At 36.8% G+C, this 28,000-nt stretch overlaps 1 protein-coding gene and 1 long non-coding RNA gene across 8 annotated transcripts in view; both read left to right on the top strand.

The window, feature by feature from the left end:
• Window positions 1–24,321, top strand: part of LGSN (lengsin, lens protein with glutamine synthetase domain) — a 40,789-nt gene extending 16,468 nt beyond the window's left edge. Inside the window, exons 2-5 of one of the 7 annotated variants that reach the window (XM_037737241.1) lie at window positions 9,209–9,341; window positions 10,390–10,578; window positions 18,136–18,302; window positions 22,755–24,321. In XM_037737241.1, the coding sequence (XP_037593169.1) occupies window positions 9,209–9,341; window positions 10,390–10,578; window positions 18,136–18,302; window positions 22,755–23,954 (1,689 nt within the window). In that variant the 3' untranslated portion in view covers window positions 23,955–24,321. Of the gene's footprint in view, window positions 1–9,208; window positions 9,342–10,389; window positions 10,593–15,455; window positions 15,608–18,135; window positions 18,303–22,754 lie in introns of those variants that run through there. The other 6 variants (XM_037737246.1, XM_017524695.2, XM_037737245.1 and 3 more) reach the window with 6 other exon arrangements.
• Window positions 24,322–26,320: 1,999 nt separating this feature from the next.
• Window positions 26,321–27,501, top strand: LOC119470590. The gene is made up of 2 exons (XR_005199524.1): window positions 26,321–26,753; window positions 27,309–27,501. It is a non-coding gene; the product is annotated as an uncharacterized LOC119470590 (long non-coding RNA).
• Window positions 27,502–28,000: the final 499 nt, after the last annotated feature.

Raw genomic sequence — 28,000 nt, 5'->3', positions numbered from 1 at the left:
TACGTTAAGATCTCTAACAAGTGTATGGTTTCAAGAGGCTGGATGGGCCTTCTGAGTTGTAATATTACAGACTCAAGGTTCAGGGTCCCAACATTTTACTGCAGTGTAGGTGGCAAGGGAAGTCCTTCTCTGATGGTGTTTCCAGAAGGCCCAAACTCTAAGTTTTAGACCATCAAGGGTTTGACTGCACTCAGTCAGTGGATCATAAAAAGCTCTCTTTACCTGATGAAAATACACTTTGGCACAATGCATTAAAGCCTACATTGTAGCATTTAGTCATATCAGAATTTAGGTGCAGAAGAGACGTTAAGTTTCTAATAGTCTTGCAGTGACTATTTCACAAATGGTCAACTTATGTTTTTGATTGGAAGAGGACCTGATTGTCATCAATCTGCAATACCTTGAACCAAGACAATTCAGTGCATTCATTTAGATTTGCCTAATGCCGTTATATCTGTAACACCTTATGTTTTACAACTTGTCCAGTGAAACAAGTACTTTTATTGTTGGTGATTTCTCTAGGAATGTTCCATGAGAGAAACATGTTTCTTTTTTTTTTTTTTGAGACGGAGTCTCACTCTGTCACCCAGGCTAGAGTGCAGTGGCGTGATCTCGTCTCACTGCAACCTCTGCCTCCCAGGTTCAATCAATTCTTCTGCCTCAGCCTCCTGAGTAGCTGGGACTACAGGTGCGCACCACCATGCCCAGCTAATTTTTATATTCTTAGTAGAGATGGGGTTTCACTATACTGGCTAGGCTGGTCTCAAACTCCTGACCTTGTGATCCACCCACTTCGGCCTCCCAAAGTGCTGGGATTACAGGCATGAGCCATGGTGCCTGGCCACTGAGAAACACATTTCTTGATAACTGTTTACCTATTGTTATTGCGTTAGCCTTCTTGCATGAGAAGGCTTCTATATAACTGGAAAACATCCATTAAAAATGACAATTGAATAGAAGCCATCTGTAAATGTTCAAATGACCCATCAAGTAGCAAAAATGTACCTAAAGTCTTTATTGTCTTCCCAGGATTATGGATTTGACCAAACAAAATAAACAGCCTTGGCAACTTAGAATAGTCATGACACCAATATATTTTTTAAAATATAATTTGGATCATTTAATCTCTTCCATGATGACTCATGAAGTACAGCACTTTCTTTCTTTCTTTCTTTCCTTCCCTCCCTCCTTCCCTCCTTTCTTCCTTCCTTCCTTCTGTCTTCCTTTTTTTTGAGAAAGTCTCACTCTGTTGCCTAGGCTGGACTGTAGTCATGCAATCTCAGCTCACTTCAACCTCTGCCTCCTGGGTTTAAGCAATTCTCCTGCCTCAGCCTCCCGAGTAGCTGGGATTACAGGTGTGTGCCACCACACCCGAATAATTTTGCATTTTTAGTAGAGATGGGGTCACTATATTGGCCTGGCTGGTCTTGAACTCCTGACCTCAAGTGATCCACCCACCTTGGCATCCCAAAGTGCTGAGATTACAGGTGAGAGCCACCAAACCCAGCCTAGTGTAGAGCTTTCAATGATGGAAGTTTTAATCACTCAGGAAGGACCAGGCAGCTCTCCAGACTCTCTATGAGTCCACACTCAACATTGAATTCATATTCTCTTAAACATAAATTTTGTTTCTTCAATTCAGGTGCATAGCACTGTTTAGTAAATGGGTTATTATAGGCAATTTGACTTGAACCATGAACCATATTCAAATTGCATATTTTAACAATTTCAATCCTGGCTGATCTAGCATGGAAATCTGCCAAAGTCTTTCCTTGGCATTCAGTTAGTTCTTGTTCTACTTAAGTTAGCAATTTTATAAACTGGTCAACTTCTTCATTCGAGTTTTCAGCATTCCTATCCCATCCAAATGATATAATTCTTGAGTTATCAGAAACCTGTATTCATGAGTGTTTATAAGCATTCTTTACATCCTTTCCATGAACCTTCGTAAGAACACAACATTTTAGGATTTTACTTGATTGTGAGATTTCAGAAAGTTCACCAGAATTAATAAACTATGGATAAGACTTAAAATGGTTATGGTTAAAGATGTAATTAACAGGGAAATTTGGCTGTTTCTGTGTCCTATAATAATTTAACATAAATAAATAATTATTGATAATATATACTAAAACATATCAGAATATTAGGAATCACATACAATTTTGAAACACATTTTCATAATATACCCATAAAAATATAACTCAAAGTTAAGTATCATTTATTTTATAATGCTTTCCATGTTATCTAATATAACAAATTAGCCTGTTTATTATCTCTTTTTTGGATGCTTCAGGGAACTTTTGAACATCCTGAAGTTAGTATGAAGTAAAAAATACTTAATTTTAGAATTTGAAATTGAACTTCAGGAAGTCAAAGGCTTTAAACACTATCAAAATAGAATCACAGATTACTGCAAAATAATAGTATTTCATTTAGCCTAACTGATAATTAAAAGGTTTTCAAAAGCAAAAATTCTTATTCTTTGATGAAGAGGAGATTCAGTTTTCCAAATAATCAAAAGATATAATAAAGACAACATGAAATAAAATCTGTCTCTCCTCTATTTTTCTTTGCATTTTACTTAAAATGTGACAGAAAATCTTTTATTAATACTACGAGAAATTATTATTCAAAGGAGAAAACAGAATTTTACCTTTTTCCCCTGTGAGCTCTTCAGAGAAATATGAATTTTAGTTATGCATTAGTGTATAATCAATACTACAGCTGATTTTAATAAAACCTTATAAACAAATACATTCACCTTCAATCAGTTTTTGAACACACAAAATTTCCAAAATCCTTTTATAGACTTTTACCTTTTTTTCTATTTTCCCCAACTTTGAATATCCATTTAATTTTATTGATATCATTTTTTCATTTTGAAAGAAAGTTTAAATAACCTCTAAACTAGACAAAATTGTTTTTTCTCAACAAACACACATTTTCATTTTCTCATCAAAACAATCTTGCTTTTCTTGTACACTTTGTATATAGAATTATTTATTTTATTTTATCTTATTTATTTATTTTTTGAGACAGAGTCTCACTCTGTCACCTAGGCTGCAGTGCAATGGTGCAATCTCGGCTCACTGCAAACTCTGCCTCCCAGATTCAAGCAATCCTCCTGCCTCAGCCTCCCAAGTAGCTGGGGTTACAGGCATTCACCACCATGCCTAGCTAATTTTTACATTTTTAGTAGAGACGGGGTTTCACTATGTTGGCCAGGCTGGTCTCCAACTGCTGACCTCAAGTGATCCTCCCAGCTTGACCTCCCAGAGTTAGGATTACAGGCATGGACACTGTACCCAGCCGAATTATTTATTTTAGTAGTTATAATTACATATAATAACTTAAATTTTAACTCTTAGAGAGTAATTCTAACTACCAGAGTAAAACCTAGGAAATAAGTGATTTTTGAACTGTTTTATATCAGTATTTATAAATGAAAACTATTTCATAATTTTTTTAGAAAGTTATTGCCTCAATTATTTTTAATAGATCTCAATATATTTACCTTTTCAGTATCATATAAAAATAAGATGCTAAAGCATAAATATATGTTAATAATTAATACTTTAATATTTTAACTGACTTAGAAATGACTCAGATATTTAATGAGTATTTATTTCTGAATTTTTTATTTTTTTTTTTATTTTTTGAGATGGATTCTTGCTCTATCACCTAGATTGGAGTGCAGTGGCATGAACTTGGCTCACCACAATGTTTGCCTCCCAGGCTCGTTATTCTCCCACCTCAGCCTTCTGAGTGGCTAGGACTATGGGCACACACAACCATACCCAGCTAATTTTTATATATTTTGTAGAGATGCATCTCACCATGTTGCCTAGGGTAGTCTCAAATTCTTGGGCTTAAGTGATCCTCCCACCTCAGACTCCCAAAGTGCTTGGATTATAAGAGTGAGCCACTGCTCCTTGTCCTATTTCTGAATTTAACATGGCTTTAAGATTTTAAGTTACTGAAAATAATTTTGAAAAAATAACATAGGTATTTTCCCAAATGTCTTTCCCAGTCATCCTGCATCCTGAGTGACACCTAGGATGGCTAGGAACGCCACTGCCCATCCGGGTCCCTAATTTACACACCAGGTGTAGAGTTAAGGACCGAGGACAGAGCTATGAAAAGGATGTCTGGAGGATCCAACCCCTCTCAGCATGGCCAGGAGTCAAAGCTGGAGGAAGGAGGACAGGCCATATTGGGCTTGGCAATACCCTGCAGCTGGTGGCCCAGGTACAGTGGGCACACATGTCTTCAGGCCTCAGAATTCAAAGGCTCAAAATCAAAGACATAAGCTCACAGTAAGACGTGTGAAAGGCTTCAGGGGAGCCCAGTGGCCAGCCCTTTCAGTGCCAGCTTACAGGCAAGCACATATTAAAACTTTACAGAAGCAGCAATATTATGACCTTAAAACACGGCAAAAACAGCATAAACCTTTCTGACCAGTAGATCCAGGAAAAAAAAAAAGTCTGATTTATATTTAATACTGACAATTCTGAAGACATTCCTGTTTTATTTTGCCAAAAATTTGAACTAGCTACCTTTGCCAAATATTATATTAGATCAGAAAGAAATATCTGATACAAACAACACATACAGACATATAGACAGACACACAGACAACAGCAGAAGTTATAGTTTTCTGAAATTTTTTTCATTTGCTAGATTTCAAATAGTTTTTCTTTCCCCCATTTCAGACTATCAATCTTCCAATTATGTGTTTCAATGCTCTAAGCGATTGTTAGGTGGACAACCTTAAAATTTCACTTCTAAAGGGATGACTTTTAGGTAAAACAAGATAGAAATTTTCTCTCTCAAATGTATACAGTTGAGACTTTAGGCCTAAATATTGTACCATCTTTTGCCCAAATCAACGAGGGAGGATGTGGATAAATGTGGATAAATGCCCAGTTAAGACACGATGGATAGGAAAAAGTACTTTAAAGGTGAGGCTTGTTACATAAATCTAAGTCAATTACAAGTCTCTAGTAACTTAGTCCTTCCTCTCTTCCTGCTGCACAGAGGCAGGAACCCTTAAAAATGGAGATTTCCTTTATAGATGTACATTTCTTTTACAAAAGTGTTTCAAAATAGCCAGCTAAGTGCCAGAAAGGTGAATTTGGAGACCAATTTAGTTCAACAGGCAGTCTTTTTAAGTTAGACACTATTTTTTAGCTAAAATTACTGAGGTCAGGTTGGAGCCCATTAATTAATAAGGCCAGGAAATAATTCTCTATGTGTGGACTCAGCAGGGATAGCTCTGAAAAAGAAAAAAGCCTACTTTACTTGGGGGCTTACCTTTCATGAACACTTTATATAACTCTCTTTTTATCTTTGGGGCAGGATAGTAACTAAGCCAAAAGATTAGCAGATTCAGTTTTTCTTATCAATTAGCTGCTTAAGCTTTTTATTTGCCTTTTGAAAGGCTTTAAAAAGAGGCAATAGAAATATTCACATTTTTTAGAAGCTTCTGCACATCAATAGGTGTCCCCAGATATGCCTAATGTGGGAGTCCTCATTTTTAAATGCACTTCTTAAAGTTAGGTGTTCATTTGGAACATTTCACAATAATTTTAAATTATCTTCATAAGATTTTGCCTTTTTTGTAAATATTTGCGGCTGGTAGGACCTAATAATTATGCGTGTAGAGGTACATGTAGATGAAAATGGAGCGCTCAGTTCTTCAGTAATTAAGGATCCCATTTTTATGCTGAATATTGCTTTTGGCACTCACATCTTGAGCAACTTAAGCAAAGATTTTCCCCTACCTAACGCATTAGAAAAACAAAAGGGTTAGAACACAAAATCCTGCTGAATTTCTGAAAGCCAGGGTTCACACCTTCTGCAGTATTGCCACTTCCTGCTAGTTTGTCTGCCCAGTCAGCCTCTACGACTTCTAACTGGATATAATCCAATTAATTATTGAGTCCGACCCAGTCCACTTTCTGTCATGACTTCTGAACCCAGTTAAGACAAAAAATGTGCACATACAGATTAAAGTAATCACAACACAAACACATGGATCTTCATAATCTGAGAGACAACTTACTCATGATCCCTAGTTGCGTGGAGAGAGCAATGCATACAATGGACCCAGCGTGAACATTGCTTAATCACTCAATGCTCCTGGGGGTTGCTGGAAGCTCTACTTCAAATCCCACTTCTGAAGCCATCTGTTAGACAAAAACCTTTAGAAAAATAAAATTTTAAATTTAGTTAAAGAACAATTCAAGAGTCAGACAGCCCTTAGAACCAGAATATGTTCAGAGCGACTCTTAGCCTGTCACATGGTCAGATGACATTCATGGACAGGAAAAGGAAAGTGATGTACAGAAGATGGAAATGAGGTACAGAATTAGTGTTTGAACAGGGTTTGAAAAATTAGACGCTGTGATTGGCTGAAATTCTGTGATTGGTAGAAGAGTAGTTTATAGTCTGCTTAGAAATTTTTAAGTCAAACTTAAAATATGTAAGGAGGAAGCTTTAGGCTCAACTTAATTTAACAGTACGATTTGATTTATATAAGTGTTTATAAAGGAGAATGCCAAAGCCCTAGAAGGACTTGCTACTTTGTGGAAAGGTCAAAGTACAACCCAAACTTCATCACTAGGGCTAGTAGGTTTTTTACTGAAACATCATTCACATTGCACCTAAGTGTAATTAAAAGATGAAGGATTAAAGGGAATAAAAATACTCTACTGGAGCTGGGACAAATGAGGGATTCAATACATTTGTTTCATCTATTATAGCTATGTTTATATGCTGATCACCTTAGCATATAAAATAAAACTAAAGGACTGAATGAAATGTGTGAAATGTATTCTTTTTCTGAAACCCCTACTCCCTTTTTTGAGCATTTTTATGGAGTAGGTAATGTATCACAACTTAGTTTTTGGGCTTTTTCTTTTCTTTCTTTTTTTTTTTTTGAGTCCGAATCTTGCTCTGTTGCCAAGGTTGGAGTACAATGGCGATATAGCTCACAGCCACCTCCGCCTCCCAGGTTCAAGTGATTCTTTTGCCTCAGCCTCAAGAGTACCTGGGATTACAGGCATGTGCCACCATGCCTGGCTTATTTTTACATATTTTTAGTAGAGACGGGGTTTCACCATGCTGACCAGGCTGGTCTCAAACTCCTGACCTCAGGTGATCTGCTCACTTCTGCCTCCCAAAGTGCTGGGATTACAGGTATGAGCCATGACACCCGGACAGTTTTTGGGCTCTTATTGGTGAAATTCTCAGTTAGTAACTAGGTAAATTGTTTTTACTTTGGTTAAGAAACTTTCCCTTTTGATTTGGTTTATATGAAGGAAAGTGAATGTTTTTAAAATGACCTTTTTCTTGTCTTGGATCTCTGGCTTTTAGGGAGTAGAATAGCATTTTGAAAATCAAAAGATCTTTTTAGAAACTGCATCTTTCATTCATTCTTGTGGCCTGGGGCAAGTTACTCTGAGTCTCACTTTTCTTATTTGTAAAATGGTGTGATTTTATTACCTTGAAGGGTACCATGAGAAAACATGCTTGACAATGTGCTTAATTTTAACACATCGTTATTTAATTGTTCATTCAGTTGCAGGTTAGGGTTTGAGTTGTTAAAGTTTATCTCACCGGATTCCTTCCATTTATATATGAGAAGATTCCTAAAGTGTCAAGCTAAGATAACTGTTAGTCTGCTCTTATTGCATTGATAATTATATACCTGGCTAACTATTTCATTTTCTAAATAACACTTCTTTAAAAGACCATATATATATAACAAAAGTAAAATGATAGACTATGCGTTTCTAGCAAAACAATTTTTAGAGATGATAAATATGTACAATAAAGCTTTATATTACTGCCAGATTCTATCAGAAGTGTATTGAGAAAATTTATGCAAATATTGAAATTGAATCCTAAATTACTTAAAAAATTATTATATCACATATTAAATACCATATTATCGAAATATAAGGTTATCTGGAGTGAAAAAGACCATGTGAAACTTGAAAATTACAGAAAAATTTAAAATAACAGAAAAGCCTTTGTTCTAGGAACTATAACTTTGTTAATATAACAATAATAACAATGCATCATAATTACATATAAACACCAAAAAATGAAAATCTTTCTTTTTCTGTTTTAGCCCTGGGAGACTGAATTGGTTTTATAGACAAACTGATACAGCTGTTCCCCGGCAACTACAAAACATATATTTATATAACTCTCTCACAGATGTAAAACCTCTCAGAGACAGATTTTCAAAAAGATACTAAGCTCAAAACATTTCCAATATACTTTTTGACCCTGACCCTGTCACTTTCCTCTCCCCTCAAACCACTGTGAGAGGTTTGCANAAAAAAAAAAAAAAAAAAAAAAAAAAAAAAAATACCCGTGTCAGCTTTTTCAAAAATTTTAATATATTTTTTCAGTGACAACTTCTTTGTCTCGGGACTGCAGGGGTGACTCTGTTCACTGTTAGTGCTGAGATTCCTGAACTCCCTAGCGCCAGCCCCTGCCTCACTGCCCAACTCCCTGCTGGGCATATCCTGTCATGTCAAGGATTATAACTGGATTGTGAAAGTTAGGCTATTTTTTTTTAAATGCATTTTCTTAAGCTATAAAATAGTCTGGGTATGATATTTGTTTTACACATATAAAACTCAGTCACAAAATAGCACTTGATGAATTCAAGTACTTTTTTGAATTAAATATTGATGCAATTATTAATTATTCATTGCATCAATATTCATTTTTCCTCTTTCATAAGAAAAAAGAGAGTAGAGAATACAATTCTTCAGAAACTATGGTTTCAGACAGAAAGGCTAGAGATCCTGAATAACAGAAATCATAAAAAGTAAACTTTTTAGCTGAAATAGGTTTTGAAAAATTATTTAGAAATGAATAACATAAAATTCCCAAAGTAAAAAATAAACATAGAAATCCTGAGTAATTAGACAAGATCTTAATTTACTTAATGATATTTTCTGTGCCACATATAAAAGGAGATAGAGAATATCTAGCCTATCAGCACAACATTGGGCTTTTAAATGTTGAGTTATTGAAGTGATTTTAGAAGTGACAAAATTTTCATCATTATAAAAGTCTTCTATGCTCATTAAGAAATCTAGCTATTCAATTGTAATACTTTTTTGACATCCATATATAGTTGTATAAATAATCTGTTATTTGGCTTTTTATTTAATAACAACAGGACTCAACAAAAGATGAAGGCAATGAGACTGAAGCCAACAGCATGCATAAATTAAGAAAGACGAGGAAGAAAGTCACTAAATCACATGTTTATTCAACTGAAGTGGGAGAAATGGATATATCCAACTCAAATGGTATCTAACTCCTCTGATCTCTCAAAAATGATGTGGTCAATGGCAATCTCCATTTGGTCTTTGTTTTAATAAAACATCTTCCTTTCTGCTTTGGGAGAAGCAAAAGGAAAAAGAAACAAAATTTATTCCTATATAGGTGACATAAAAGATGGCAAATATAAGCTTACAATGTAAATATATAAAAATAATCAAAATATTTACAATTTAAAGGGGGTCAGAATTAGAGTGGTAATAGTAGAAAAAAAAAAGAGAACAAAACAGAGGAAAGCACAACTAGGAAGAGAGACAGTCTTCTGCTCCGAAACTGCATACAGAAATCATTGCTGAGGATTTGGGGAGGTCATAAGAACGGTAGGGAAGGTGTTTTCATAACACATGTTGGAACTCCAACTAGATTTCAACAGATCTGACACACTGCTAAACCTAGAAGTTAATTTGGGCAACAGGCTCAATCCTAGGAGTCACTGTGTCCTAAGGCAGGACACTAGGAATTCCCAGCATATGGTTACAATAAAAAGCAGTCAGATTTTAGCAGATTTTATTATTTATGTATAATTTTTTTGAGACAGAGTCTCACTCTGTCACCCATGCTGGAGTGCAGTGGCGTGATCTTGGCTCACTGCAACCTCCTCCTCCCTGGCTCAAGCCATCCTCCTATCTCAGCCTCCTGGGTAGCTGGGATTACAGGAGTGTGCCACCAAGCCAGTCTAATTTTTTTTTTTTTGTATTTTTAGTAGAGACAGGGTTTCACCATGTTGGTTGGTCTGGTCTTGAACTCCTGACCTCAAGTGATCCACCTGCCTTGGCCTCCCGAAGTGCTGGGATTATAGGGTACGGACATAAGTCACTGTGCCTGGTCTGTTTTTAAATTCTCTACAAACAATGCACATTTTTGGTCAGCGACTAGGGCAGACCACTCTCACTGCCTCTCATTTAATATGTCACTGCTAGGAATATACTATTTTCTCAAGTATTCCTCTCCATATTGTATTAAGAGACAGTTGAAAACAAGGGCAACATATTTTAACATTTTTCCTTATTACTACAGAGAGGATCAGAGACCAAATGGTGTGCCACAAATTAGGGAAAATGAGCAAACCAGTCATGGGACCTGGCTCTGCTGAGTCTCAACTGTCACATGATGACAAGGACTCTCAGGATGAGACAACAGTGATAAAACTATTGTCCCCCAGAACAACAACCAATGTTCCTGGTGGTGAATTTAACCCAATCTCTGGTAAGGATTTACTGGTAAGGATTTGGGAACAAACTGGTATGTGGTTCTAGCCACTAACCCCAAGTTTGTATTTGAATTGAAAGAATGCAATGTTGGTTGAGGAATACCAGCCTGGGAGTCAGAGCACTTACAAAAATTTATATACCTATCTTTTATAAAATGCTTTGCAGTTTTCTTTATCCTTTAGGCTGCTCATGTGAAGAATAGAAAGGTTGCAATGGAAGATGTCTGACTTTTTCTAAAAGTAAAATCCTATTTCTAAGTTTCTGGCTTATTGATAGTAATGTAACTATTTTGGTACATGAATGTATTGTTTAAAACTCTCTTGGATGAAAATGCTAGAAATTAGTTCTAAAAGGAAATCTAAAGGCCAGGCACAATGGCTTACACCTGTAATCCCAGCACTTTGGGAGGCTGAAGTGGATCATTTGAGACCTGGATTTCGAGATCAGCCTGAGCAACATAGGCAGACTGTCTTTCTACACACACACACACAAAAATTGGCTGTATGTGGTGACACATGCCTGTGATCCTAGCTACTTAGGGGGCTGAAGTGGGAGGATCACTTGAGCCCAGGAGGTTGAGGCTACAGGAAGTTGTGATTGTGCGATTGTGCTATTTCATTCAAGCCAGGGTAACAGAGAGAGACCCTGCCTCCTCCACCCCTTGCCAAAAAAAAAAAAAAAAAAAAGGAAATCTATGACAGGTTAAACATATAAGATTTGGAAAGATGAAAATATACCAGAGTGGGAAGTTAGAGGGTTAGTTTCTACCACATTACCCTCACTTGTGACACCAATTACAAGTTTTGGAATTCCCCAAGTAACGACTCACTGAATTCACTGAAAGCTGTTATATTCACGGTTATGATTTATTACACTAAAAGGATACAAATTAAAATCAGCCATGGGCAGTCCAGGGAAGTTCTAAGCACAGAATGTTCACTTGTCCTTTCTTAGTGGAGTCATGGACAGCACCATTCTCTTGGCAATGATGTGAGAAATGTTGCGAACCAGGGAAACTCACTTGAGTCATGGTGTCCAGAGTCTCTACTGGGGCATCATGGTTAACTGGGCATTTGGCTGACCTCACTCTCCAGCCCCTTTGGAGATCAAGTGGTTACTGCATGAGTTGAAATAACCACTATAAATAACATTGTTAGAGTTTCTGGCATGGCCTAGAACCCCTAGGTAAACAAAGACACTGTTGTCTGGCAAGACATTCTAACTGCTTGGAGATTATCTCCCAGGGAACAAGGGCAGAGACCAGAGCTCTCTTTGGGCAAGGGTAAATCCTTTAGTATACACAGGGCCCAGGGAGGAGCTAGAGCCTGGAAAATAAACACTATCAGAATTCTGTATCTATTAGTCTTCTATTCCCACCATAACAAATCACCACAAATTTACTGTCTTTTAAAAAATACAAATGTACTATCTCACAGTTCTGTACATCAGAAGTCTAGGCTGGCTCATCTGCTTTCCTTGTTTCAGGTTTTCCAAGGCTAAAGTCAAGGTGTTGCCATCTGGGTTCTTATCTAGAGACTCTAGGGAACAGTACACTTACAAGCTCATTCAGATGATTGTTGAGAGAATCCAGTTCTTTGTGACTGTAGAAGTTAGGTTCTTGTGTCCTGGCTGGCTGTCAACTGGGGTGGCCCTTATCTCCCAGAAGCCTCTCTCCGGTCTTATATCTCAGAGATAGCATGCCTCAAATCCTTCTCATATTTAGAACTTTTCTGAATTCCTTCTTCCACATCTCTTTTCTGCTCTCAACTGGGAAAAGCCCTCTGCTTTCAAGGGCTTAGATGGATAATCAAAGATAATATCCCTATTTTAAGTTCCATAACCTTAATTACATTTGCAAGTTTCCTTTTGCCATGCAATTTAATACATTCACATGTACCAGGGATTAGGTGTGGTAGAAATTTTCGATGGACTATTCTGCCTACTGATAACGGAGACTAGCCATGGAAATACTGGGTAGAAGAGGGCAGTTCCCTGGCAAAGACCCCACCCTAAAGCCTGGAAACCCATGGCTCTAAATGGAAACAGGTATTTCTGTTTTTACTCCGAAAAGTTGCCTTTTCCAAGACCACTCTGGCCCACCATGCCCCTATCCCATGCCCATATAAACTTCAAGCTCCACTGGCAGAGCAGCAGAACAGCAAGGGAGAGAAGGAGCATGTGAATGCGGAGGAGCTTGGCTGGGGATGGTTGGAAGGGAGATCTGTGGCGGGACAGCCGAACTCCAGGGGAAAATAATATTCCCACTCCATCCCATTTCCTGATCCCCAACCATCCCACTGAGAGCCACCTCCGTCACTCAGTAAAATCCCCACATTCACCATCCTTCAAGTCCATGTGACCTGTTTCTTCCTAAACTCCAGACAAGGAGCAAGGTACCTAGAGGACAGGGTATAAAAGGCTGCTTTCCTGACTCTCTGACGTACTGGTTTAACACCTAGCCATTTGTGAATTGCAAAGCTAAAAGAGCACGGTAACACCCCTAAACACTGCCGTAGGGCTGCTGCCCAAAAGCTCTTAGCTTGGCTCACAGGCATGTTCCCCTTCCCATAAGTGGTTTGAGCATGGTGGCCGAGTAAATGAGTCACATCCCTTTTGCAAGTCTCGAGAGGGGGTCAGGGAACTCTCTGGTCTCACTACCACACCATCTCTCATATCTGAATTTCTCTCTTCTTCGGCTTTATGAATTTCTCTGAAGTGGAGAACATAAGCACTAACGACTTCTGAACATCAGGCAGCTGTTGATACAGATGCCCACAGGGGACAGACAGTTAATACAAATGATGGGCTGGTGTAAGTAAATAGGGAGTGGTGCTGCTGATGAGAAACTGGAGCAGAGAGCAACCAACTAGGGCCCCAGAGCCAAATTCAGCTTGCTGGTCAGTTTTTGTAAGTAACGTTTACATATTATTGATAGCTGCTAAGATGACATTGTGCTTAGGGAGTAGCTGCAATGAATACCATATGGCCTACACAGTTGCAAATATTTACTATCTGGTCCTTTACAGAAATGTCTGCTGCCTCATGAAGTAGAGGTTGCCTGTCTCATCTAGACTACCTCAGAGTTCCAACCAGTTGTTGCTATGCAGAAGTATCTACCCTGAGTTGCCAGATTTAGTTTCAAAAGAAATTTGAACTCAAGATTTCTACATAAAATTTTCTAATAGTGAAATGCTGTCCACTATTTCAAAAAAGTTTCTAAACACTGGGAAGACTAATCAGATAATATCTGCGGGCCACATAGGCTCCTCCAGAGATTGTGATAATTGTTTTATATATTCTAGTTTTAGCTACAAAAGAGAGATGGATTTACCATTTTTTTGTCTTAAGTCAAAAATATGGAGAAAGATCTTGTGTCATAAGCTCTCTTTGCACTGTCAACCATGACTTATGGGTACCATTACTAATTTAGCTTCTTTAGCTCAGAAGCTCTCTTTTTGGCCCAGTGTATATTAAGTTCTCTATAGGCCCTCCGTACCAAACATTTAAACCACAAACCAATCACCTATACATAATTTAAAAATAACCCCACCAAAATAAAGGTAAGGAATTTTGATATGGTATTTCTTCTTTGGAATAACTTCTCTGAGTTTTTTGAAAAATCATACTTTTTTTTTTTTCAAAGAAAAACCCCCCTTTCCTCCCACTTTTTATGTATTGCTTTTTTTTCTTTTTTCTGCTTTGTACCTGGTTATTCTGCCACCTAGGCTTCCCACCAATGGCTGAGCTAGTATGATGTGGCCAGAAGGCAGGGTTAAATTTGCAGAAACATAGCCACAATAATGAAAGACGGTGGGACCTTGAAAGAACATGGTCTTGTGCTACGTGTGCAATAACTGAATGTATTCCGGAATTTTCTGTCAAATGCACTTTTTCCTTTCTTTGAGTTCACATTTCTGAAAGCCCAAATGCCTCTTCAATCTCCCTTTAATAAGTGACCATGGCTTGTTCTCTATAACTGATATATGTCCTCGTCATTGAACACGGACAAAATTTCTCCAAGGCCTTCTAGTTGCTATAGAGCTTTGAGGTTTTTTTTTTTCCTTTAAAAATGTTTTCTTATTTTTTCCCTAAACATTCACAGCACTAAAACATCCTCTATAAAAACACATTGATTTAATTTATTAGTCCTCTGAGGGCATAGAAAAGAACACCTCCCAGGAACCACACTGTAGGAAAAGCAAATGAGCTCCTGAACTAGCAATTATCTGTTTGCTATTCATCATGTGCAGCTGGGAGAGGCTGACCAAAAGGTTTAATTGTAAGTAACAAATATGATTTATCTGAAGAAAAGAAATTCAGACAATGATGCAGCAAGATCAGTTGATGCCTTGAAAATAAAATTGAATTGGCTAGGGTTCTCACATTTGGTGAAAGAACTGAACTTTTAACTGAAAAATTGATATTTAGGATATATACTAAAATATATGGTCACAACTTTTATTAATTAGACAAGGTCAAATCACACAGGATGTATTCATTCATTCACTCACTCACTTGTTCAAAAAATATTTGTCGAGTGCCTATGAGATGCCTGTACTGTTACAAGTACCAAAAAAACAGCAGCTCGTAAAACTAAGCCTCGGCTCTCATGGAGCTGATAGGCAATGGGGGATGACAGGAACATGTGTGTATACAGTGTGGCAGGTGCCAGTAAGGACAGTGAAGAAAATAGAAACAGAATTATCCACTGTTATGTATTGAATGGTGTTTCTCCAAAATTGTTATAATGAAATCCTAACCTTCAGTACCTGAGAATGTGACCAAATTTGGAGATATGCTCTTTAAAGAGATAATTAAGGTTAAATAAGATTAGTATGGTGGACCCTAATACAGTATGACTCATGTCTTCAAAAGAAGAAGATATTAGGTCACGGACATGCACAGAGAAAAAAACATGTGAAGACGCTGGAAGAAGATGGCTGTCTACAAGCCAAGGAGAGAGAGTCTTTAGAAGAAACAAATCTGCGGACACCTTTGACTTTGGACTTCTAGCCGCCAGACCTGTGAGAAAAAAAATTTCTGTTTAAGCCACCTGGTCTGGGGCATCTGTTATGGTAGCCCTAGCAAACGAATATGTGTACTGAACTCACTGTCCAACCACAGGGCAACTTGGAGACTTAAAAATGAATCAAGGGTTAGACCTGTCCACATTGTGATCAAGTCTCACACAATTAATACTTCAGGTGATTATGTTTAATATTTTTTCAGCACTTTCACTGTGTGAATTGATTCCACCTTTGCATTTGATGGCATGTTTATTATCTACAGTTGCCCCACTTTATAAAGTTCTGTGAGGGCAAGGGCTCTTTCTGGCTGATTTCTAGATACACATTCAGTATGAATAGTATGTGATGATGAAAAATATCTATGTTGAGTGAAAAAATATTATACTTATTTAAAAATAATATGTATTCATTGTAGAAAATTTAGGAGATACAGATAAGGCAAAACACTAGTAAGATTACCTGTTATCCTATTACTGGTGAACCAATAAAATTACTTTTCTCGTTTTATAGGAGATATCTTCTTTATAGCTTATACATAATTGCTTAATATGTTTAGAATAGTCATTGTCTAAAAATTTCCATATTATTATTGTTAAGACAGTCTCTGTCACTCAGGCTAGAATGTAGTGGTGTGATCTAGGCTCACTGCAACCTCCACCTCCAAGGCTCAAGCAATTCTCATGCCTCAGCTTCCTCAGTAGCTGGGACGACAGGTGCATGACACTACACCCAGCAAATTTTTGTATCTTTAGTAGAGACAGAGTTTTGCCATGTTGCCCAAGCTGGTCTTGAACTCCTGGCCTCAAGTGATCTGCCCACCTCAGCTTCCCAAAGTGCTGGTATTACAGGAGTGAGCCACCATACCTGACCCATATTTCCATGTTTTAAAATGCCTATAAATTTTGTTTTAAGGAGCATTATTCATCTTGGGCTGAACACCCAGTATTTCAGAGTAGGTTGGGAATACAGCAAGTGCTGCAAGTGCTAATTTAGCATGAAACACTTTAATTGCTACAGTTTAATTGTTTGTGTTAAATGGAAGGTAGTTATAAAGCCTCCAGAGTTTCAGAGTAGCCAAATGCATCAGGGAGGGCACATTATCAGTAATATATTTGCATATGTGGAAACAGTCATTTATTCTTCCCATGCTTCATGTACTTAAAATCTACTTAATCTATGTTTCTAAACTGTCAATCTTTATGGTTATTTTTAAAGATAAATTATATTTTGAAAAAGCATACTCAGGTATCACTTTAAAATTATAGCTGCTCAATATCAGTGATGTGACAGATGGGCAGACATGATCGTGGCATCATTTACTAGGGCTAGAGTAATTGTACTCACTTTATGCATTTAAGTGCCACTTATATGGTGCTTACTGTCTACCAGCAACTGTTAATAACGTGTTTAATCCTCATAACAAGCCTATGAAGTAGGTTGTATGTTACTGATAAGAAAGCCAAGGCATAAAGAAGATAAGATTGTTGCTAGGGCAAAGGCAGGATTGGAAGGGAGGTAGATGGGCCTCAGTATTTTGTGCTAATCACTATACTCTGCTGCCTCTCCTAAAAGTTCTGACAGCAACTAACATTTATAATATATACTATTTGCCTGACTGTTCTATGTCCTATAGACATATTAATTTAATTTGTGGTAATAAGCCACACAGCATGAATCAAAAGTGGGAATTGTAGCTTCAAACCTGCAGTGGGCTGATAGTGTGGTTTGGAGTAACTCATTGTACCACTTTGGGACTCAAGGTAAAGAGTTGGTTAAATTAGATGACTTATCTCCAAAGTTCTAGCTCTAAAGTTAGAATTTGCGAAGTATCTTAAAAATCTTGAAAAGAACTTTTTTTATGTTTCTAATTTTAAATTGAGTATGCAGTCCAGATTTTTCATCTCTTACACACTCATTCTTTAAAAAAAAAAAAAACACTTTTGTTTGCTTATTTAAGCAAGTTTCAAATTTGATAGAAATATGTAGACTTCTTAGAGTTAGATGCCATTAAAAAGATATAAAAGCCCTTCGGGCAAGAAACTCCCAGAATAAAACAAAATCCCGGAAAATAAACAAAACCAAATTCACTTTTAATCATATAGAAATTAAAATATAGAAATTAACAGTTAGTTCAAGAAGCCCAAATATGTTCGATGATAGTCACTTGCAGACAGACTTTTATGGTCTCTTTTTTGCTGTGAACTCATGTAAATATATTCTAATTTCCATAAGCAAAGGGATTTTCAGTAAGTATCTACATATGATATTGCTATATCCTTATGCAAATAGTGTCAATTTTGTCCTCATCCTAATTGATAAATGATCTCTTAGGCTGTTTAGGCGCAGTAAATTTGGGAAGATGGTAAGGGCAGGATAAGAAAGGTAAGATATCCAACTCTAAGCCAGTGACAGGATGAATATCTAATGTTTTTGTTAATCGTAATGATTAATTCACTACTCTATAGTTTCCTTTGCTTCTCAGTTCATCATAATCTACTGAGTTAGAACCTTTTTTTATTTTGCAGATTGCATGAGGGACAGCAGTCAAATATTGACCCCACCTCAACTCTCTTCTAGAATGAAACACATTAGACAAGCCATGGCCAAAAATCGCCTCCAGTTTGTACGATTTGAAGCAACAGACCTTCATGGTGTGTCCAGGTTTAAGACTATCCCTGCACACTTTTTTCAAGTGAGTTTTATACATAGTTGTGACTGAATGTAATTTCATGACCATTAGAAAGCAAATGGTTCTTATTACTCTTTCTTATTTTCTTGTAATCTATACAGCAATTCAAGCTGAAAATCAATAACTTATTTTGTTTCTTCTCTTGTTCCTCCAAAACACATTATTGCTCCCCAAGGAGCTAAACATGTACTCTCAGCTCTCAAACAGCAATTTCTTTACCCAGTAGAAATACAAAACTAATTAAGACTGGTAATTTTAGTCCTTCTGCATTGAGTAATTTTGCACCACAGAATTATGTTTTCTCCCTTACCGCAATTATGAAGATTATATTTTATTTGACATGAGAAAATTGCAACAGAAGACCCAAGAGCAAACATAAAAGGGAAAACATGATTAAACAGAAAGAATTTGCTAGTTAAGCAACATATCCCTTTCAGCTCCTAATTCTGCTAAGAAAACATGCCATTTTTGGATGACTTAATATATATCAAATTCCTAAAAATGATATAAAGAAATATTGTGTTTCCGTTGTTTTGAGACTTCCTTAATCTTTGTGTCAATATTTGTCATGTGTTTATTGCGATGACTGAGTTGTTGTGTTAATTAAACATCACATTTCTTAGCAAGGGACATCAGGTAGGTACTATTTAAGAAAGTGTAAAAGTTAAGCATGCTCTAGGTTTAACTATTTGAAAATGTTATACTTTTATCACTTTAATATCAGATCCTAATTTTTAAATTTGCTTTATGTTGGGAAAAACTTGGCATCTCCAAAAACACTTTTTAAAGAATTCTAACAGATTCAAACTTGTTTCTTAAGGAATTATTTGGACCTGCTTGCAGATATTTCCTCTTCATCCAGGCAAGAATACATGTTGTTTGATTTTTATAAAAAAATGTGTATTTTCTTGTGGACTGGCTCAGAATATCATTCAAATGAATCTCTTTGAATCATAAGGAAAAATAACTGGCACTTCAAAGTACTTGCCAAAGACTTCAATAAAACACTGTTTGTTATTCAGTTTTTGTCAAAATTTAGTCATTTAGTTTCCTAATGGCATCTAAAAGCCCATATATAGAACATTACCCTAGTTTCTCAGTGGAATCCTTTCACAAAAATAAAACAATATGCTGCTTATTCTTGCTAAGGATTGATATAATTGACATAAGAAAGATTCTACATGCTTTTTTTTTTTATCTAACTGCTACTGAAAATATTTTTCATTATTTTGTTCAATATCCCACATATAAAAAACACTTTTTTTTTCTGGAGTTTAGCTAGAGATAAAGTTTGTTTATCATGAGAATTTTAATGTAACTTATTATACATCTTCACAAAGGCTAAATTTATTCTTAGTCCCAGTTTCCAAATAACTAATTTTCTAATTTCATTACCTAGTTATTATTTTGTTCTCATTCAGTGATCATAGAGTATGTATATTTTTTAATAAACCACTTTAAATTTATTTTTCAAACTTGCGAAGATATAAATACTAAATATTAACACAATTAAAATTTGCAATTTAAGACAAAACAATTTATTCTGGAAAATTTGCGGTGAATAGACATTAAAAATAGGTTCGAGAGGCTGGGCGTGGTTGCTCATGCATGTAATTCAGCACTTTGGGAGGCCAAGGCGGGCAGATCACCTGAGGTCAGGAGTTTGAGATCAGCCTGGCCAACATGGTGAAGCCCATCTCTACTAAAAATACAAAAATTAGCTGGGTCTGGTGGTGGATGCCTGTAATCCAGCTACTCAGGAGGCTGAGGCAGGAGAATCGTTTGAATCTGGGAGACAGAGGTTGCAGTGAGCCAAGACTGTGCCATTGCACTCCAGCCTAGGTGACAAGAGTGAAACTCTGACTCAAAAAAATAAAAAGATTCATTTGTACGAAATAACCTAAACGTGTGTGTGTGTGTGTGTGTGTGTGTGTGTGTATTCCTTACTCTGTCCCCTAAAAAACCAAGATTCATTTGTGCAAAGTAACCTACACATTGCATGTGTGTGTGGTGTGTAAGGTTTAAACGTTACAACCAACTTATACTATCTTTGTTCTATCAGTAGGGTTGATTTTTGTTTAAATTACATGCAAGTAATGTAGGCTTTTTCTATATTTGATCTAGCCAAAACATGATATTTGCTATAGGATGCATAATTAATTCTTGGCTTATTTCTAAAGATGACCTTTACTAGGTCCAAGTTTCATTTGTGATAAGGATTTAAGTTATTCTGAAAAAATTTTATTAAGTGAAGTTGTTCCAGTGCTTTATATCTATAAACACTATTTAAGACAATATATTATCATGAATATATTCATATATATTTATATATTTTCCATAACTAATGGAAAGTAGTTTGCATTCTCTATGTTCAAGAAAAGAATAAAGCAAATTACAGTGTTGGAAAAGAGTGCTCAGAAAAATATGGATTAAATAGTCTAAAGAATAAAGTGTGATCTTTTACTATTTTTTGAGTTCATGAAGGACTATTGGAATGAAATAGCAACCAGCTGTTCTCTGCTACTCACAGCCAAGTGAATACAAACACATACTTAAATTGCAGAAACTCATACAAGTCTCATGAATAAAATACATTATTCCTCATTTTAGATATGTAAAGAATTAATATACAGAATTTCAAGCTAAAAAACTGACAAGCAGGGAAATAACATTATTGCTTATAGTGAAAATATGAATTAAATGATTTCATATTATAGTATTCTAATATCTCACTCTGTGTGTGTGTGTGTGTGTGTGTGTGTGTGTGCGTGTGTGTGTGTGTGTATGAAGTTTACATGCACAGGTCCATGAGTGAGATGGAGAATTAGGTAGGCACCAAATAGTGTTTGGCTTACTCAACTTATTACTGGTTAAAGTAGACTTGGATCTCTTCGGTTAAATAGCATTTGAGAATATGTGTAGAGATGGTGGAAAGAGAAGGAGGCAGTGGTTCCTGGGCAAATGCAGAAGAGTGAACCAGTAAATTACTTTGGCTAATACCAGCCCCTCTTTGATAGCCATGCTTGTTGGGGTCTGGAAGTAACATAAATAATCTGGCTTCCTCCCAGCATGTGAGGATACACAAGAAGAAGCCATACACGAACCGGAAAGCAGCCCTCATAAGGCCCCAAATCTGCTCGTGCCTTGATCTTGTACTTCTCAGTCTCCAGAACTAAAGAGGAATAAGTTTCTGTTGTTTACAAGTGGGGGAAAAAAAGAGAAAAAGAAAGAAAGAAGAAGAAAGCATGTGGCTTGCAGATTGCTAGGGTGTTTTCTTAACCTCATGATCTTCACTGACTTCATGGGAACCAACCTTTACAGTCAGTGATTTTTCTCCATCTATTAATGTAACCTTCAACCTTGTTGATATTTCTTACACATATTTTCCAGAAATTGTTTTATGCGTCTGTTCAGCTTAACCTTATTATCACTTCCCTACTGCCTGGAACAGAGCAAAAGTTAAATAAAGGACCAAAATCACTGAACCCCAGAGATAGGTAGCTAGAAAGTACCTTAGCAGTCATCTAGTCTAACATTTGTTTTACCAATGTGGAAGCTGAGGCACATAATCCAGTAACTTGCTGAAATTCACAGAAGCAATTAATGAAAGAGCTAGGATGAGAAGGCAGATCTTTGACGCCCAGTTCATGCTGACTTAAAAGGTAACAACATTTCGGAACCTATAACTTTGGAGTTATAGGTCCACATTCACAGATGAGGTTTCTGGGACTGTGAGACAGTGAGGTTTTTAATTCTTAAATGGGTTGGAAAAGTGAATAAAGAGAGGAAGGCAGCTGTTAGTTTCCTGGCCCTCTGGTGTCAGAACAGACGTGCTGTGTGTCATGGTACTGACCACAGTCTGCAATTTGAGAAGGATTGAGAATTGTTTACTGTAGACTTTTGAGAGTCAGTTAACTCAGTATTACAATAAAAGAAGCAAAAATAAAGCCTTATCTGAAGGCTTAACTGTACTATAAAATAAAATGTGCTTCAGAAAGTAGTTTTGATGATAATTTCAAATAATTCCATAAGGCTTTACCTTTGTTTTTGCTATAATGTGATTTTCTTTATCATTATGCCTTTTATTTATAACTGCAATTTTCAGATCTAAGAGCATATAAGGCCTTCAAGGCTGAAAACGTTGCATTGTTTATAAAGTTGCCTTTGGGGGTTTTATTTTAAAATATTTAACATCTGATATCAAGTGGTTTTATTTTAAAATAATTAACATCTGATATCAAGTTAGTGTTAACCAACAGATGTTAAATATATATATATATATGTATACGTATATACATATTTATGTATATATATACATATTTATATATATATGTATATGTATATACATATTTATGTGTATATATGTATATATTTTTTTTCATTAGCAATGCTTTTTTCCCCCAACCCTTTTGTTTGTTTTCAAAACCTAATTTCTTAATTTTTTCCCTTCTTTAGGAGAAAGTGAGCCAAGGCGTTTGCATGCCCCGAGGTTATCTTGAAGTGATGCCAAATCCTAAGGACAATGAAATGAATCACCTAAGAGCCACCTGTTTTAATAGTGACATAGTCCTAATGCCAGAGGTATCAACCTTTAGAGTTTTGCCATGGGCTGAGAGAACTGCAAGAGTGATATGTGATACCTTCACTGTGACTGGTGAGCCTCTTTTGACTTCCCCAAGGTACATTGCGAAAAGGCAGTTGAGCCAGCTACAGGCCTCTGGCTTTTCCCTGCTTTCTGCCTTCATCTATGATTTTTGCATTTTTGGTGTGCCAGAAATTTTAAATTCAAAGACCATATCTTTTCCTGCTTCAACATTTTTTAATAACCATGATCAGCCCTTCATGCAGGAACTTGTTGATGGCTTATATCACACTGGAGCCAATGTTGAGAGTTTTTCCTCCCCTACCAGGCCTGGTCAGATGGAAATCTGTTTTCTGCCTGAATTTGGCATTAGTTCAGCTGATAACGCATTTACCCTCAGAACAGGTGTCAAAGAAGTAGCAAGCAAATATAATTACATCACCAGCTTCTTCATTGAGACTGGACTTTGTAATTCAGGGGTTTTGTCTCATAGTATCTGGGATGTTGATAGGAAGAAAAACATGTTCTGCAGCAGCAGTGGAACTGAGCAGATCACGATTACTGGGAAAAAATGGTTGGCAGGACTCTTGAAACATTCTGCTGCTCTCAGTTGCCTGATGGCGCCTGCTGTTAGCTGCCGAAAGCGTTATTCCAAGGACAGAAAAGACCTGAAGGAGAGTGTGCCTGCAACGTGGGGATACAATGATAACAGCTGTATATTTAATATCAAGTGTCATGGAGAGAAAGGCACCCGGATAGAAAATAAACTAGGCTCAGCAACAGCAAATCCTTACTTGGTGCTGGCTGCAACTGTGGCTGCAGGCCTAGATGGACTTCATACAAGTGATGAGGTCTTGGCCGGTCCAGATGAGAGCACAGACTTCTACCAAGAAGAACCTTCCGAGATCCCTTTAAAACTGGAAGATGCCCTTGTGGCACTGGAAGAAGATCAATGTCTGAGGCAGGCTCTAGGAGAAACCTTTATTCGATATTTTGTTGTCATGAAGAAATATGAGTTGGAGAGCGAAGAAAGAGATGCAGAGAGAAATAAATTCTTAGAGTATTTTATTTAGAATAGAACTCACAACTACTCTTTAGAGATGTAATTATTACTTAAAGCTAATCTACCAAAACAAAAAGACTGAACTTTTATAGTTAACAACAGTGACAATAACAAGACTAAGAACACTTGCCTTTGTTTTTTTGTCTCCACGGAATATTTGACAGATGAAGTAGGACCGCTGAGAAGATCCTGATAACAGAAACAAACAATAAAGTTGTGGTGAAGCTTTAATAGGCAAATTACCAGATCTTGTCTGTTAGTCATCATCTCCTATGTGTATGCTGATCTGGATACAAATATTCAATTTTGGGGGGCGATAAATATATTCACACATTAAAAAAAAGACTTAAGCATTAGAAAGCAAAAATTAAATGACTTAAAAAAAAGGAGGAATAATTTTAATGGTACATATAAATTGACTTCCAGTGAGACAAATACACTAATATAGTCTTGCTAATCAAATCATATTATGAATCTAGGTTGTATGCATCATTGTGGTCTTTCTAAATAAGTTAAAGAAACTTTTGCCAAAATATAACAACAAGTAGGCAGAAGCTTCCCCTAAGTTCTTCTCTTTTCACCCTTTTCCAGTTGCTCCTGAAAGGCTTATGAACTTCAAGGTTATAACATTCTTAAGAAACAAATCCATAAGGAAGAGAATTGGGGTTGAAAACAACAATGTCAGATTTCAAAAGTAGTTAAAGCTTTTCTTCAAACAACGCTTCATATAGAAGTTCAATACATAAAATGTAGATAGAATGAAGTATGTGTGTGAGGGTAGGTGGGCCCTGTCTACTCTGCTTCATTCTTTGAAACTAGGTGTCCTTCTGAAACCTCTAGTGTTCTGTGGAGTGTGAGAATAACTGCCTGGGTAGCCAGGGCTATGTCTGGAGTTTAAGTTTGTTATTCAAATCACTGAATCTTCTGCTCACAGAGGTTGGTACCTCCCCAGAGAATATTACATGTTCCAGGCCTTTGTTTGAATGAGATAATATTGTAACTATCACTAAAGTTTAGCTTCTTTTGGGAAGAAGTCCAAAATCTACTTACTAGCAAATGAAAACACTGTTCTATTTCTTAGGATCAAACAGCAGATTTTATGTTCAATTAAAATGGACTGTGGTCTCAATTTAGATAGCAAACACACAAGCAGAGGATTAGAATTTGGCTCAGATCCTCTTATTAAAATTCAGAGTACTCAGTAGCTTAAATAGCGAAAGTCAGTCTGTCTTTCACTAATTACTCCCTTCTTTTCTCCTTTGAGCAGGAGAAGTGTATTTGGATACATAAGAAGAAAGTTCCCAGCACTTTGGAAGGCCAAGGCAGGAGGACGGCTTGAGGCCAGGAGTTTGAGTCTAGCCTGGATCAAATAGTGAGACTCCTGTTTCTACCAAAAAAAAAAAAAAAAAAAAAAAAGCCTGGCATGGTGGCACATGCCTGTAGTCCCAGCTACTCAGGAGGCTGAGAAGGGAGGATCGCTTGAGCCTGGGAGTTTGAGGCTACAGGGAGCCATGATCTCACCACTGCACTCCAGCTTGGGTGACATGTGAAACACTGTCTAAGGAAAAGAAAAGAAAATAAAGCTCATGGATGCATATGGGGTAGAGAGAAAGGTAGTGTAGTGTAGTGTAGGTGGGGTAAGGAAGGGAATCTGTCCTGAAACCTCCAGAATGAAATCCCACACACTACATCATGGGAGGGATAAGGAGGACCCTCATGCCAATTTTCTAGCTGTCTGCTGATATTCCTTTTTCCATATGTTCTCAGTAATAAAACCTCAATGTGTTCATTGTAAGCAATAAAAAATAAAATGAAATTTCTGAGCCTTCATTAAGATTGAATGTGGTCATGTTAATAGTTTCAGTGCAAAGAGGTGAAAGTAGAAACGTTGTATGGAAGTTTTTTAGTGCATTTTCTTTTCTTTTCTTTTTGCAATGGAGTCTTGGGAAATTTGAGGGATTTAGGAATGAAAGAATAAAGATATAAGAACAGTGAAAGGTGACTTCTTCAATCTTCCCACTTCTAGAGAGGATAATCTGAGTTAATCAAAGGAATTCACACATGTAAAAAATGGGATTGGCTCTACCCCATCCTTATAAAGTGGCATATCCCTTTATAGTCTATGGGCCTTAATGAAATATGTTTTTCTTTTTGTTTTTTGAGACAGAGTCTCGCTCTATCATCCAGGCTGGAGTGCAATGGTGTGATCTCAGCTCACTTTAACCTCTGCCTCCCTGGTTCAAGCAATTCTCCTGCCTCAACCTCCCAAGTAGCTGGGACTACAGGTGCCTGCTGCCATGCCCAGCTAACTTTTGTATTTTTAGTAAAGATGGGGGTTAACTAGGTTGGTCAGACTGGTCTCGAACTTCTGACCTTGTGATCTGCCCCTTGGCCTCCCAAAGTGCTGGGATTACAGGCATGAGCCACCATGCCCGGCTGAAACATGTCTAATGAATTGACTTCATTTTACCATAATGAGTAAAAGATATTATAAAAACACTGATAATCACAGTGGTTTGACGTCCCTTTTCCCCCATACACATTATTAGCATAACTTTAAAAACACAGTACTCAGAATGCCATGTGATGGAATTATATAACCAGGAATACGATCTTCAGTATTAAGCATACAGTAGTGAGTCAACAGAAAATATTCAGCCATAGATTACAAATTAATTGATAATGTAAGTTGATGTGGCAGTCTCCACCAATATTTCAGTTAGGTATGTGCTGATGTATATTCTTGTTCTTTAAAGCAACTCCAGAAGAGGCACTGGCCAACAGACTTCAGGGCTAAAGACAAATTGGGGTAGGTACACGTAAAAATCAGTTATCTTTTTCTCTATTTTTTTCATCTGTTCATAGACTTTTTATTGTTAAAGGGACTTTCTGCTGATATTTCCACCTTCTTGTTCTGGGTTAAGAGGGTCAGAAATTCATTCAGCAGCACTTCTTGAGTACCGTTTTTGTGCTAAGGCTTCTTCTGGGAGCCATCATACTAGGGGAGACCAAGACAAAGATGAACAGACAATGAAAGAGTTTTGGATCTGTGTAGCTTGAGCAGAACAGAAATAATTTTTTTAGGCCTAACACTGAAAAAAACTATTTGGAAAGCTTCTTTATGGCTCAAAAAGGATGCTTTATGAATAGCTTTACAAAAATTACTTTCTTATTTTCATTTACTGTAATTGTTCTAATCAAAGCTTAGGGGAAAATGTGATTACTGAATTTAAAGTTGGTTATTAAATGAGTATACATAAGAAATGTAAATTAAAAGCAATAATGTTTTAAGACTAGAAACTAAAACATTAGTATTGTAGTCTATTTTCAAGGACATTTTATAATCTAAAATTTCATTTTACAGTGTCTGAATAACAACAAAGCTTGAAATGATGATTTGAAGGCAATGAAAGATCAAAAAACTTGAGTCTGAATAAAAATTGAAAGCGTACAGTGAAGTCTGAGATTATCACAAAACAGAATAGTGTATTGACATATTTCCAGTCACCTGTTTAACAAAATATGCTTACCAGTATGTTTGTGATATAGTTATAACTGGACAATACTTTCAACCTTGGGTTTTCCATTACAGGGGTTAGAATTTGTATCTTTTTTTTTTTAATTTTTTTAAATTTATTTTTATTTATTTATTTTTTTTGAGACGGAGTTTCGCTCTTGTTACCCAGGCTGGAGTGCAATGGCGCGATCTCGGCTCACCGCAACCTCCGCCTCCTGGGTTCAGGCAATTCTCCTGCCCCAGCCTCCTGAGTCGCTGGGATTACAGGCACGCGCCACCATGCCCAGCTAATTTTTTGTATTTTTAGTAGAGACGGGGTTTCACCATGTTGACCAGGATGGTCTCGATCTCTTGACCTTGTGATCCACCCACCTCGGCCTCCCACAGTGCTGGGATTACAGGCTTGAGCCACCGCGCCTGGCCTGTATCTTTAAACATTACCTATGTGCACAGTGTTTTCCTTGTTAAAGCTCTTTTCATGCTGCCTATAACTAGGGGTTTATATATTTTCTAACTAGGATGTAAATTCTAAGAATAAA

Source organism: Cebus imitator, unplaced genomic scaffold, assembly GCF_001604975.1.
Source record: "Cebus imitator isolate Cc_AM_T3 unplaced genomic scaffold, Cebus_imitator-1.0 Scaffold36, whole genome shotgun sequence".
NCBI classification, from domain to species: Eukaryota; Metazoa; Chordata; class Mammalia; order Primates; family Cebidae; genus Cebus; species Cebus imitator.
Note: the sequence above shows the minus strand (reverse complement) of the source record. Positions and strands in the feature narration are given on the sequence as shown.